This window comes from Myotis daubentonii, chromosome X (assembly GCF_963259705.1).
Source record: "Myotis daubentonii chromosome X, mMyoDau2.1, whole genome shotgun sequence".
NCBI lineage: Eukaryota > Metazoa > Chordata > Mammalia > Chiroptera > Vespertilionidae > Myotis > Myotis daubentonii.
Window position 1 is genome coordinate 113,476,129 of NC_081861.1, and position 14,003 is coordinate 113,490,131.

General features: G+C 41.0%; 1 protein-coding gene and 1 pseudogene across 1 annotated transcript; one reads left to right on the plus strand and one right to left on the minus strand.

Annotated features, from left to right (window-relative positions):
- The first annotated feature begins 7,774 nt into the window (after positions 1 to 7,774).
- Positions 7,775 to 9,259, plus strand: LOC132223641 (putative protein FAM47D). The gene has a single exon (XM_059678715.1). It carries the CDS (start codon positions 7,775 to 7,777, stop codon positions 9,257 to 9,259), a length of 1,485 nt encoding a protein of 494 aa, XP_059534698.1.
- Positions 9,260 to 11,338: 2,079 nt separating this feature from the next.
- Positions 11,339 to 13,751, minus strand: LOC132223642 (tryptophan--tRNA ligase, cytoplasmic-like; annotated as a pseudogene).
- Between the last annotated feature and the right edge of the window lie 252 nt (positions 13,752 to 14,003).

The following is a 14,003-nucleotide window of genomic DNA, read 5'->3' on the forward strand; positions in this document are numbered from 1 at the left end:
AAGGCCCTAGCTAGTTTCACTCAATGAACAATTTTACTTCCCATATTCCTCTAATTCCTTATTCTGATTTTATTTATTACAGCTCTGCATCTATATATTCCAGATCCCCTTTTCTTATTGTCTTTATCTGTTCTTTTTATTATTCATTTATTTCATTTTATTTTCTCCTCATATGATATACCCTTTTATACCCCCTTTTCTATCATTCTTACTCTATTTTCTCTTTCCTAATTATCTGTTCTCTGATGTTTGCTTTTTTTGGTGGTGTAGGCGTCTTGTGTACATTTTTCTTTTCTTTATTCTGTTTGTTTGTTTTTGTGTGTGTGTGTGTGTTTGTTTTTTTAAAATATATTTTATTGAGATTTTTTACAGAGAGGAAGGGAGAGGGATAGAGAATTAGAAACATCGATGAGAAAGAAACATTGATCATCTGCCTCCTGCACACTCCCTACTGGGGATGTGCCCACAACCAAAGTACATGCCCTTGACTGGAATCAAACCTGGGACCCTTGAGTCTGCAGGCTGATGCTCTATCCACTGAGCCAAACCGGTTAAGAGAGTGGTCGGCAAACTGCGGCTCGTGAGCCACATGCGGCTCTTTGGTCGCTTGAGTGTGGCTCTTCCACAAAATACTGACTTCTGTGCATGGGCCACGAAGTTTCAATCGCACTGTACGTGCATGCCACATTCAAGGGGCCAAAGAGCCGCAGTTTGCCGACCACTGGGTTGGGGCAGTGTGTGTGTGTGTGTGTTTTATGCTGTATTTTGTTCTGTTCATTCAGCACTTCCACAACAGCACCCATGAAATGGTCGGGGATGAGCCACATAGTCAGCCAGCCTAAGAGGAGACTCCATCCATGAAATGGACAATAACATTCAAAACCCAACTACAACAGCAGAACCCAAATAACTCAAGTAATGGGCTTTCCTAGATTACCCAGCTCAGGAGATCTAAGAGACTGCACTACTGGGTTCCCCAAACACCTACTACATAAGACCACCCCACAAAATCTGGGAGGCATAGCAGTTTGATCTAATACACAGAAACAAAATCAAAGGGGCAGCAGAAATGGGGAGACAAAAGACAACAAGCCCCAAAGGAAAGAAAAGGTGGAATCAGCAGAAAATGAACTAAATGAAATGGAAGTAAAGAATTTGTCACATAAAGAATTCAGAGTATTGGTAATAAGGGTGCTCAAACAATTCAGTGAGAACTTCAAGCAATTTAATGAGAATTATAATGCTTAGTGAGACCTACGCCAACATGAAAAGAGAGCTTGAAACAATACTTAAGAATCAACTGGAAATGAGGAATGACATATCTGAAATAAGTAACACACTAGACGGATTCAGCAGTAGACTAGAAGAAGCTGAGGACTGAATCAGCGAGTTGGATGACGGGTTGAAGAAAACACCCATTCAGAGAAGCAAATAGGAAAAAAATTAAAAAGCAGGAGCAGAGTCTAAGGGAGCTTTGGGACAACATGAAATGTAACAACATTTGCATTATAGGGGTACCAGAAGGAGTAGAATCTGACAAAGGAATAGAGAAATTCTTTGTAGAAATGATGGCAGAAAATTTCCCTAACCTGGTAAAAGGAAAAAATTACTCAAGTTCAGGAAACCAAGAGAGTCTGAATCAAGATGAACCCCAAAAGACCAACACTGAGATACATATTAATTAAAATGGAAAACATTAAACATGCAGAAAGAATCTTAAAGGCTGAGGGAGAGAGAGAGAGAAAGTTACCTATAAGGGTCCGCCCATTAGATTGTCAGCTGACTTCTCAATAGAAACACTTCGAGCCAGAAGGGGATGGCATGAAGTATATACAATAATGAAAATCAAAGGACTGAACCCAAGATCACTCTATCCAGCAAAGTTATCATTGAAAATCAAAGGTGCAATAAAATGCTTTAAAGTTTAAAAACGTGGCTAAAAAAGTTTATTATCACCAAACCAACACTGCAAGAAATGCTAACAGGACTGTTGTTAGAAGAAGAAATAGAGATAAAGAGAAAGTCACAGACATAGAGAATAAGAATGACAATACATAGGTAGCTATCAATAATAACCTTAAATGTAAATGGCTTCAGTGCTCCAATAAAAATACATAGGGTAGCTGAATGGATAAGAAAATATGACCCATATGTATTCTGTCTACAAGAGACCCACCTCAGAACTAAGGACTCACACATAAAAAATGTCCTATCAGTCCTTTGCTATATAAAATGCAAGCAGAAATGAAAAAAAAAAAAAGCTGGGGTAGCAATGCCCACATCTTACAAAATAGACTTCAAAGTGAAAGCCATAACAAGAGATAATGAAAGCCATTTCATTATACTACTAAATGGATTGATATAACAGGGGGATATAATTCTGATAAACATATATGCACCCAATACCATAGCATCCAAATATATATAAAAAAATCTGGGAGTTGTATGCATTCATATAAGCCTAACCAATGGACACAGACACCAGGGGGGTGAGGGCATGAGTTGAGAGTTGGGGAGCTATGGAGGGATAAGAACACATATGTAATACCTTAATCAATAAAGAAAAAAATCTGAAGGATTTTAAGGGAGATCAACAGCATTATAATCATAGGAGGGGGAATTTAATATCCCACTGACAGCATTGGATAGATCTTCTAGTCGAAAATTCAACAAGGAAACAGCGATCCAAAATGAAACTCTAGATCAGATGGAATTATTTGACATTTTCAGAACATTTCACCTAAAAAATATAGAATATACATTCTTCTCAAGTGCACATGGGGTATTGTCAAAGATAGACTGCATATTAGGACACAAAACAGTTCTCTACAATTAAGAAGATTGAAATCATATTAAGCATCTTTTCAGATCACAATGGCATGAAATTAGAAATCAACTACAATAAAATACTCAAAAGCATCCAAACACATGAAGGCTAAATAGTATGCTATGAAACAATAAATGGGATACCAAAAAGATCAAAGAAGAAATAAAAAAAACATCCCAGAAACAAATGAAAATGAAAACACAACAAACCAAACCTATCGCATGCAGAGAAAGCAATCATGACCGGTAAGTTCATAGCATTACAGGTCTATTTAAAGAAAATAAGAAAAATGTTTAATAAATTATCTAACCCTACAACTTAAAGAATTACAAAGAGAACAACAATAAAATACAAAAGTAGAAGGAAGGAAATGATAAAGATCAGAGTAGAAATAAGTGAAATAGAGATTATAAAAACAATACAAAAGATCAATAAAACCAAGAGTTGGTTCTTTGAAAAGATAAACAAGATTGATGAACCTCTAGGCAAACTTATCAAGAAATAAAGAGGACCAAAATTTAAAAAAAAAAATCAGAAATGAGAGAGGTGAAGTAACAATTGACCCCACAGAAATACAAAGGACCATAAAAAAAATACTATGAATGACTATATTCCAAAAGAAACTGAACAACCTGGACAAAATGGACACATTCCTAGAAAAAGATAATCTTCTAAAAATCAATCCAGAAGAATCAGAAAACCTGAATAGGCCAATATCTACTGATGAAATTGAAACAGTAATTAAAATATAAAAAATAAAAAATCCCAGCAAACAAAAGTGCTGGTTCAGATGGCTTTACAGGTGAGTTTAACTAAACATTCAAAGAACTAACACCTATCCTCCTCAAACTATTCCCAAAAATTCAAGAGGAATGAACATTTCCAAGCTCTTTCTATAAGGCCAACATTACCTCAATTCCAAACCCAGATAAAGACGCTACAAAGAAAGAGACCTATAGGCCAATATCCGTGATGAATTTATTTGCTAAATTCCTCAAAACATATTAGCAAATCAGATCCAGCAATACGTTAAAACTATCATACACCATGACCAATGGGATTTAGTATGGGGTTGCAAGGCTGGCACAATAGTCACAATTCAGTAAATGTGATATCTCATATAAACAGATGGCAGGAAAAAATCACATGAAAATATTGATTGCTGCAGAAAGAGCATTTGACAAAATACGACACCCTTTTTTGATAAAAAAAAAAAAACTCTCAGCAAAGTGGGAATGGAGGGATCATACCTCAAAATAATAAAAGCCATATATGACAAACATACAGCCAACATCATACTAAATGGGCAAAAACTAAAACAATTTCCACTAAGACCAGGAATAAATTGAGGATTACCATTTTCACCACTCTTGTTCAACATAGTACTGAAAGTCCTAGCCATAGTAATCAGACAAGAAGAAAAAATAAAAAAGTAACCAAATTGGAAAAGATTATATAAAACTCGCATTATTTGACAATGACATGATATTGTACATAGAAACCATAAATACTCCACCAAAAAACTACTAGATATAAAAAATCAATTCAGCCACATAGCAGGTCACAAAATTAACACCCAGAAATATATGGTATTTTTATATACCAACACTGAATTCTCAGAAAGAGAAACTAAGAAAACAATCATATCTACCATTATAACAAAAAAAATTAGGTACTTAGGAATAAACCTAACTAAGCAGATTAAAGATCTGCAATTGTAAAACTGTAGAATGTTCAAAAAAGTAATAGAAGAAGGTTTAAACAAGTGGAAAAATACACAGTGTTCATGGATTGGTAGAATCAATATCATTAAAATGTCGATACTACCCAAAGCAATCTATAGCTTCATTGCAATTCCTATTAAATACCAATGGCATATTTCACAGATCTAAATCAAACTCTTCAAAACTTTATATGGAATAAAAAAAGACCTCGAATAGCCACAGCAATCTTGAAAATGTAGACCAAAGTTGGAAAAAGAACACTATCAGATATGAAGTTATACTACAAAGCCACTGTACTCAAAACATCCTGGTACTGGCAAAAAACAGCAGCAGCAGCAGCAGCAGCAGCAACAACAACAACAACAACAAAAAGACCCACACACAAAAACAGGCATATAGATCAATGGAATAGAACAGAGAACCCAGACATTGACCCAAGCCATTTTGTTCAATTAATATTTGACAAAGGAGGCAAGAACATGCAATGCAGTAAAGACAGGCTTATTAATAATTGCTGTTTGGAAAATTGAAGGAAAGAAAGAAAGAAAGAAGAAAGAAAGAAAGAAAGAAAGAAAGAAAGAAAGAAAGAAAGAAAGAAAGAAAGAAAGAAAGAGATCAGAGGGAGGTAGGGAGGAAGGAAAGAAGGAAGAAAGAAACTAGTCCACCAACTTACACCATACACAAGAATATACTCAAAATGGATAAAATCCTTAAAGTAAATTATGAAACCATAACAATGTTAGGAGAAACCATAGGCAGCAAAATCTCAGACATCTCACGTAGCAATATGTTTGCCAATACATTCCCTAGGGCAAATGAAACTAAGGAGAAAATAAATAAATTGGGACTACATCAAAATAAAAAGTTTCTGCACAGCAAAAGAAACCATCAATAAAGTGAAAAGAGAGCCCACTGAATAGGAGAATATATTTGACAATCATACATTCAATAAGGGTTAATTTCCAAAATATATAGGGAACTCATACAGCTTGACAAAAGGAAAACAAACAATCCAATTTAAAAAAGGACAAAGGACCTACATAGACGTTTCTCCAAACTGAACATACAGAAGGCCAAGAGATATACAAAACATGCTCAGTCACTAATCATCAGTGGGATGCAAATTAAATTGACAATGAGTTATCATCTCACACCTGTCAGAATGGCTATCATCAACAAATCAATAAACGAAAGTGTTAAAGAGGATGTGGAGAAAAGGGAACCCCAGTATAGTGCTAGTGGGAATGCAGACTGATGTTGCCACAATGGAAAACAGTATGGAGTTACCTCAAAAAGTTAAAAAAGGAATTCCTATTTTACCCAGTGATCCCACTCCTAGAAATATATCCTAAGACATCAGAAACACCAACCAGAAAGAATATATGCATCCCTAAGGTTCATAGCCGTGCAATTTATAGTAACTAAGATTTCTGAACAGCCCAATTGCCCATCAGCAGATCAGTGGATAAAAAAGCTGTGGTACATTTACACAATGAAATACTATGCACCTGTAAAAAAGGAATATCTCTTACCATTTGCAACAGCATCAATGGTCATGGAGTGTATTATGCTGCAACGAAATGGTAAAACATCTAATGTTATATGCTAAGGAGTTTAGTATTTATTTCATGGATTTAAAAGTAGATGAGTATCCTGAGCAGTAAGAAAAAAAGGAAAATAGATTGTTATGGATTATAAGAGAGGAATTTGTTCAGTAATGTGTGATCTACAATCTCTAATCATGGAGAACAGCAAGAATTTTAAGGTATTTGATGGTTTAGAAGTCATCGGTGACCTTTGAAAAGGCAGACTTACAAATTGATGGAGACAAAAGAAAAGAAGTAAATTATATTTTCTGTTCTGGCCAAAATAGAGTAACAGGGATCAGATATATGCCCTGGAACACATGGAAAAATAATGAAATAAAATAAGATAAAATTATGAAAGACACTGGACATCAGGAAGCAGAGACTGATCCCTCACAGATAGTAAATAAAGGAAGTGAGTCCTATGATGGCTCCAAATTCCTTGAGTTTCTAGGCCACAGCTCAGAGAGGCAGAACCCAAGCAAAGACCAGCAGTCTCGCTACTAGTATGTAGAGGAGATGGAGCTAAGACACTGTAGAGAACAAGGTGGGTAGAGTTCTCAAGGCAGACAACCAGAGAGTAAAATGAGAGAAAGAGAGGGAACTACAGAACCTTGCCCCCCACACGAATGATTCCGCTGATTACTGATCAGCTCCTGTGTGAATACATTATTAGAAGCCAGGAAAGAAACCACTGGAAAGGATTCTTGATAACTGATACTCACACAGGGCCTGCAATAGCGACCTTTACTGTCAGCCAGACTAGAAAACCAGATGCACAGGCATTGAATAATTTACGTGGAAGGGTCTTGCTGCAGAAGTGAGGAACAGTTAACCATACAACATGGTAGAACAGCATTTAGGCCTGTACTATCACAGGGAACTGCTCTGCTTATTTCAGTAAAATTTTAAAAAGGACACCAAAGAACCAAACTCTTTCCAAGCAACATACCAGTATCCAAAAAAGGCAAATACTATTTTTAAAAAGAAAATCGATGGTGAACAACACATGGGTTTTAAATTCAGACAGGTTCAGTAGGAGTACTGATCTATCCTTTGCCCTCAGACTTTAATATGGCACTGTTTTTCAGATTATGTTGGCAATGTTACCTTAAAAGATAACTGCTCTTGATTTCTGAGGGGGATTTTGGGAGCCACATTAAGTTGTATACCCAATGCCTCACTCACCTCTCCCATATTTGGGCAAATATCAAAACCTGAGGGCTGTGAGTACAGTCCATAAGAAAAAACAAACCTCTCAGAAGCACCCGCCTTTCAATTCCTAGCTATAATTGATCCAGGAGAAATGAAAGTACTTGTATGAAGATGTGAATAAGTGAAATATTCATGGCCACTTGATTTACAAACAGCCTCAGACTGGAATCAATCCAAAAGTCCATCAAAAGATGAATGGGCAGCTGCCCTGTGGTGTGCCGATACACGGGAATAGTTCTCTACCACAAGCAAGAATGCAACCTTGCGGGCCATCCAGGGACAATGCAGGCTGTGCAGGGGCGCATGCTGACCCGCCTCAGGAAAGAATAAGAATGCTGCCAGCCTGGCAATGGTCTCCTAGCAACTGGGCGGCTGGGAAAACAAACCCCTGAGGCCGCTGCGCGCCCTGGGCCAAGGGCGCCATGGCGGGCCGGCAGTGGCCCTTACCTGAGCCCCATGAGGGGTGGCTGTTAAAGTCGGACCTGAGGAAGAAGGCGCTCATAGAGGCAGGGGTGATCAAGCGGTGGCAGTCAGGGCCGAAGCTCGACAAGAAGCCAGAGCCCAGAAAGAAGTGGATGCCTGCGCCCAGGCCACTGGAGCCCTTGCCCCTGGGCGTGAAATGTAAGCCCTCTTTCAAGGACAGGGACAGGTTGCCTTCCTGCTATCTCTCCAGGCAGAACAAGCAGCTTGGGAAGTGCCCCGCCTCCATGGACAGCCAGCGGTGGGTATTTGTGGAGGAGGGACTGGACGACTTCAGAACGGGCTGTCCATCTGCTGAAGATGTGATCACTCGTGGCCCTCGGGAGGGATTTCCCCCCTTGATTGCTCATAGAATTCCCCGCCCTCCGCCCAAAAAGATTCACAGGAAGCCGCCCAAGAGAGTGGACATGTGTTCCACACTCTTGGCAGCCCAGCCAGCACGGAAGGCCTTTGTAGAGAACACTGAAGCCAGCCTGACCCAGCATTCCCTGGCGCACTGCCCGAATCTGGGGAAAGATCTCCCTTTAGACCTCCTGCTCCAGGTCCTGGAAGTGCTAGATTCTGACAGGGTGCTGGAGGACACGTGGGCGTATTATGAGGGCACCGAGGAAAGAAAGAAGACCCCCACACACCTGTGTGAAGAACATCCTGAGGAGGGCAACCTGGAGCCTCCCCAGGAGGTCAACCTAGAACCTGCAGAAAAAGCCCACCTGGAATCCACCAAGGAGAGTTTCCAGTCAGATTTAAGCAGTTTGTTTCCTGAGGAAGAGACAAAAGCATCATGCATGATGGATATCCGCAAACTTCCTGTTTACGAAAAACAAAGAGGAGCATCAGTGATTGAATTCTGCAGATTGATGAATGAGAATTTTGAAAACATAGTCATTGATAAAGAGGACATCATGAAAAAGTTTGAAATTAACCTTGACGTCCCACTGACCGATAATACAGCCAAAATAAAGGAAACAAGCCAGCATCCTTTGAATATCAGGCCCTGCAAACAGCTAGATGAAATAAAGCAGAGAAAATTCTCCCTGCAGGAAGGTAACTGGGAAACGAAACTCCGAAAACCAGAAGACCCTTATAAACCCAAACGGGAGAAGATAAGGTATGGAGCATGGTACCAGGACCCCAAATGCTGGAAAAAGCTGGCCAATGACCAGCCTTTGCTCGACCCTAAACTTGTCCGTGCCAAGGAACATTGGATCAATGGAAGGCATCTTCAACCAGACAATTTTGATGAACTTTATGGACCAATTGCCTTCAAAGATTTCATTGTAAGCAAGGGCTACAAGATGCCAGGTGTGATTGAGAAGATGTTTATGAGGAAGGGGTGGAAATATGAGTCTGTGACGACTCCTATACCCCGAGTAATGAAACTCCTCTCCAAACCCAAAGAGGAGGATTCAGAGGAAGAAGAGGACTAGACAATTTTCTATTTACTACTCACTTGGCTAGTGTCTCGCTCTCATTTTAACATCAGTCAGAAATCACCATGAGTGCCTCACTATGTATAGACAAATTTTATTCCACAACATCTGTAAATTTAACACCTAGTGCAAATAAAAATTTCTAAATCAGCTTCTGCTTGGGTTCGTCAATATTACGTTTGTGTTTATTTTACCAACTATGAAACCAATATTTTTAATATATTCCTCTTGGTTTTTATAGCATTAGTAGTATTCTATTTTTATTTCAATCATTCATTTAAAAAAAACATAAATAAAAGAATTACTTAAAAAGGATCTTGTTGCCCAGCTGATGTGGCTCATTGGTTGAGCATTGACCTATGAACCAGGAGGTCATGGTTTGGTTCTGGTCAGGGCATATGCCTGGCTTGCAGGCATGATCCCCAGTGAGGGGAGTGGGCATGCAGGATGCAGCCGATTAATGATTCTCTGTCATCATTGATATTTTTCTCTCTTCCTCTCCCTCTCTGAAGATCAGTAAAAACATATTTTTTAAAAAATTATGCCAGCTAAAGCATGGGATGAATCCCAAAATAATCCTGCAAAATGAAAGAACTATCACTCTGGTAATATTCAGTTTCTAATGCATTATGACAATTATTTTTTAAGCAAAACTTGTAACCCACAGCCAAAGTAATTTTTTGAATTGCTTGTGAATTGTCTATGGCTACATTTGCACTACAACATGAGAATTTAGGAATTGTCACAGAGATCATATGGCCTAGAAGCCTAACATATTTCCTATCTGAATTTTTACTTTAAAATTTACTGCCCCCATGATCTGGAAGAAAAATATATTCATACATGTATTAAATCAATGATGCCACACTTTAGCCGAAGGAAAGATAATACACACTCATCTATGGAATAGAATGAAGTAAAATATTTTTATAAAATTAACTATTTAGTTAGACCTTTTGGAACACTTTTCAAATCTGCTTTTAATTTTAATATTCTTAGGGACAAAAATCCCTAAGGTATATCATCATATCTGATAGTCCCTGTTTCTTGTAATTTCTTTCCATGTGATGACTTGTCTTACAGAGATTTCCCATGACTCCAAAAATGTGGGTGTTAAATGTGAAGTAGGGCAGCCTGAACATGATACAGACAAACTAACTTTCTTCCCACTGAAATGGCTAATTAATTCAATTGGCTGTCCACAAAGGTCAGTTGGCCAGGAAACATGGTTTGTATGTCACATATATATTCCAACCCTACACCCACCCCCCGTGGGACCAAATGAAGTTTATTTAGGATATTGTGCTCAGGAGTGGACCCTGCACCTCCATGGAGGGATTTCCTGGGATATTCTTCTGCTTTCCCAGACTACCCAGGGCACAAGACTGAATGTTTCCCTTGGTGCCTGGGGCTGCTGCTTGCTCTCTACAGCCCAGGACACCAGCAGGGCACTGCTCCTTGCAATGCCTCACAGCCAATCAAGTGTCAGGTCAAAGGTTTCTACAAAGGACACCCATTCCCCTCAGCTGACACAGGGTGGGGGCACAGCACCTGTGCTCAGGGCCAGTCCCTGGAAGCAGCATGGGGAGGCTCAGGGAAGGGCAGAGGTTCCAGGAGAACACATGAGGTCTGGATTTCAGGAAGTGAGCTGGAAAGTTTCTCCCACAGACTCAACTTAATAAAAGGGGCCACCTGGGGCTAATACTCAGTGTGAAAAGCAGCTTTCAAGCTGGGAGATCTCTCAGTCAAAAGCACATCCAGCATTTCTGTTTGTTTTTTTTTGGGGGGGGAGGATGGGCTGAAACAGGCCTGTGACCATTAAACTTCCTGAAATGGACACCTAAACTACAGGCTCTCTAACCATCAGGCTTTAAGGGTCTATGTGGAGTGGGATGATTTCCAATGGAAGTCCTCCTAGGGGCAGAGCAGGCAGCTCACAGGGTTTCTTTGGAAAGGATGACACAGGGAGAAACAGTACTGTCAGACACACAGAGTTACAGACACCAGGAATGGGAAGCCATGTGACAGAGCCTCTGGGTAAATTATGGTTCTTTCTGTGCAGATATAAAATGGGCGTTACTGAAAGTCATAGGACAGCTCTGTGTGGTGCGGGATCAAGAACTCTTTGACTATCTCCTCCCTGGCCTCCTTGCACCTGGCCTGGTGCTCCGCAAGGAGGGGCTGCAGGACCTCCACGAGGTCCTTCTTGAGCTCCCAGGTCAGCATGGCTCCACTGCTGTAATCCTTCCTGATCCCCTCCAGCTGGTCCTCATCCTCGAGGAAGAAGGTCATGGACATGAAGGACATGTCCACCTGGCAGTTTTCTGTGCTCCTAGATGGTGTCTCTCTCTCCAGAAAATGCATGCTTTTTGACCTTGGTCTTGATCTGCTTGTCAGTATCTGTGAAGAAGATGGGGGAGTTGGGGTCGCTGGCACTCCTGTGGGTCGGAGTCCCCTGCAGTGAGGGGAAGAAGGTCGAATGTAGCAGGATGGTTTAGGATAGAAGATCCGGGGGGTGAAATCTCTTGTCATCCTGAAGTAAGGATCCTGGTTGATGGCACAGGGGATGAGGCCCTGAACGTCCATCTCGCCCCCAAAGATCTGTGGGAATGAGTTGCTGAAGGAGGGAGCAGCCTGGATGGCAGGAAAGGTGACCTTCCCCTTGCAGTCACTGTTGGCGATGAAAAAAATGCCTTCATTTGGTTGAAGTTCACATGTTTCTGAATCTTCACCATGTTCTTGTAGAAGTCTGGGCTCAACGACATGTAGTCGAGGTCAGAGAAGATGGGCTTGTTGATGTGAAAACCGCAGGTGATGATGTCCTTGGCGTTTTCCACAGCATAGCCATAGGCCTGGTCCAGGGTCAGGACTTCCACAGGTACTTCTACTCATCTGCCATCTGGATGAGCAAGAGCACATTCAACATGTCCTGCAGCCACTTTGTGAAAATGAACAGGATGTGGTGGCCTACATGCATGGCTTCGGAAGAAGGGCCCCTGCCCACATACAGGCGAGACAGCTTCTTGTTTTCATAGGCATCGAGGACTTGGTTCATGTCTCTGTGTGAGAAGAATGTGCATCTGTTCAGGAAGCAGTGCGGTCTCTGGTCCCTGGCTCTCTCTATTGTATTTATCAGCTCTTCATCAATGTCACTGCTGCCAAACAGAACAGTGAGCTTGTCATAGTCACTGCCTTTTGCACTGTTCCTCTGTACAGTTCGGGGGTCCACAAAATGCACTTCAACTTCCATGGCACCTGGGCAACTAACCCAGGTGCAAGGTTCTCTGGAAGGCAGTCAGCCCTGTAGTTCTCCCCGGTTGTCACTTTGTAGCTCATTTTTAGCAATAACAGCCTCTTCACTGCAGAATCAATTTCATCCTGGGCTGCAGGGGACACTGAAGAGGTGGCCAGTGGAGTAGCTGAGATCTCTGTGCAGCTGGGCTCTTCTTTTATAGTCTTCCCCCTCTTACTGTTTCCTTTTTTAAGCCCCTTTCTTCTCTTTTCTTCTTGTTCACCCCACCCTGCAGCTATTTGCAGTAAGGATTTCTTAGAAATCAACCATTTTCTCACAAACCCTTGAGCCTCTTGACCAATTCCTCATGAGACAGTCCAATCAGGAATTGGCTGTGAGTGTGTGTGTTTGGGGGAGGGTGGGTGCAGAGACCAATGAAACCCACTCTAAATCCAAACTATTGGCTGGTCATTGCATCATTAGCTGGTCATTAGCCACCACACACTGCAAGCTGGCCTCCATTTAACCTCCCCACTCACTTCACATCTAACTTCTTCAGCCTCAGTATGAGGAGTGAGTTTACATGTGGTCCTGATGGGAGGAAAGGCAGACTCCAAGTGCCCTGCGGGTATTGTGCACTAAGGCAATGTTGTGAAAGTTCAGTTCTGGGGTCACAGGGACCTGAATTTCCAAAGACAGCTTTGGCTTTTTTAAAAAAGTATTTTTATTCATTTCAGAGAGGAAAGGAGATGGAGTGAGATGAAAACTTCAATGATGAGAATTATTGATCATGTGCCTCCTGCACACACCCTAGTAGGGATTGAGCCCATCACCTGGGTATGTGCCTTTGACCAGAATCAAACTTGGGACCCTTCAATCTGCAGGTCAATGCTCAATCCACTGAGCCAAACCGGTTAGAGCTGGCTTTTTTCTTTTCTTTTTATTGCTGAAAGTATTATATATGTCCCTTTTTTTACCCCTAGTGCCCTCTCCCAGCTCCTTACCCCCAAAGCCTTCACCACCCCACTGTCTGTGTCCATGGGTTATGCATATATGCACATGAGTTCAGTGGCTGAATTCTTCCACCCTCCCTCCACCCTCTCCTGCTTTCGCTCTAAGGGTTGCCAGTGTGTTCCATGTCTCCATGTCTCTAGGTCTATTTTTTCATCACTTTATGTTCTTAGTTATTTTTCACATATGAGTGAGATCATATGATATTGATCTTTCTCCCACTGGCCGATGCAAATTACCCACCATCTTTGTTGGGTTAATTTGCATACTCATCCTGATGGGCTAGGGGACATAGCAGAGTGACACCAACTTGCATTTTTCTCTTTTATTAGTGTAAATATAAAAACCAAGTGCCTGAAATGACCAGTCTCTATGACATGCACTGTGGTTGGCCAACCGGCCATATCAGGGTGGTGCTGTGTGGGAAACTGTTTATTGCCTTCACTATCTGATAGCATAGACAGAGAACTCCACGAAACCCCCCGAAGGTTGGGTGCC

What these genes read in the sequence shown, in the direction of transcription:
- LOC132223641 (XM_059678715.1), top strand. Translation starts at nt 7,775, where the DNA reads ATGGCGGGCCGGCAGTGGCCCTTACCTGAGCCCCATGAGGGGTGGCTG.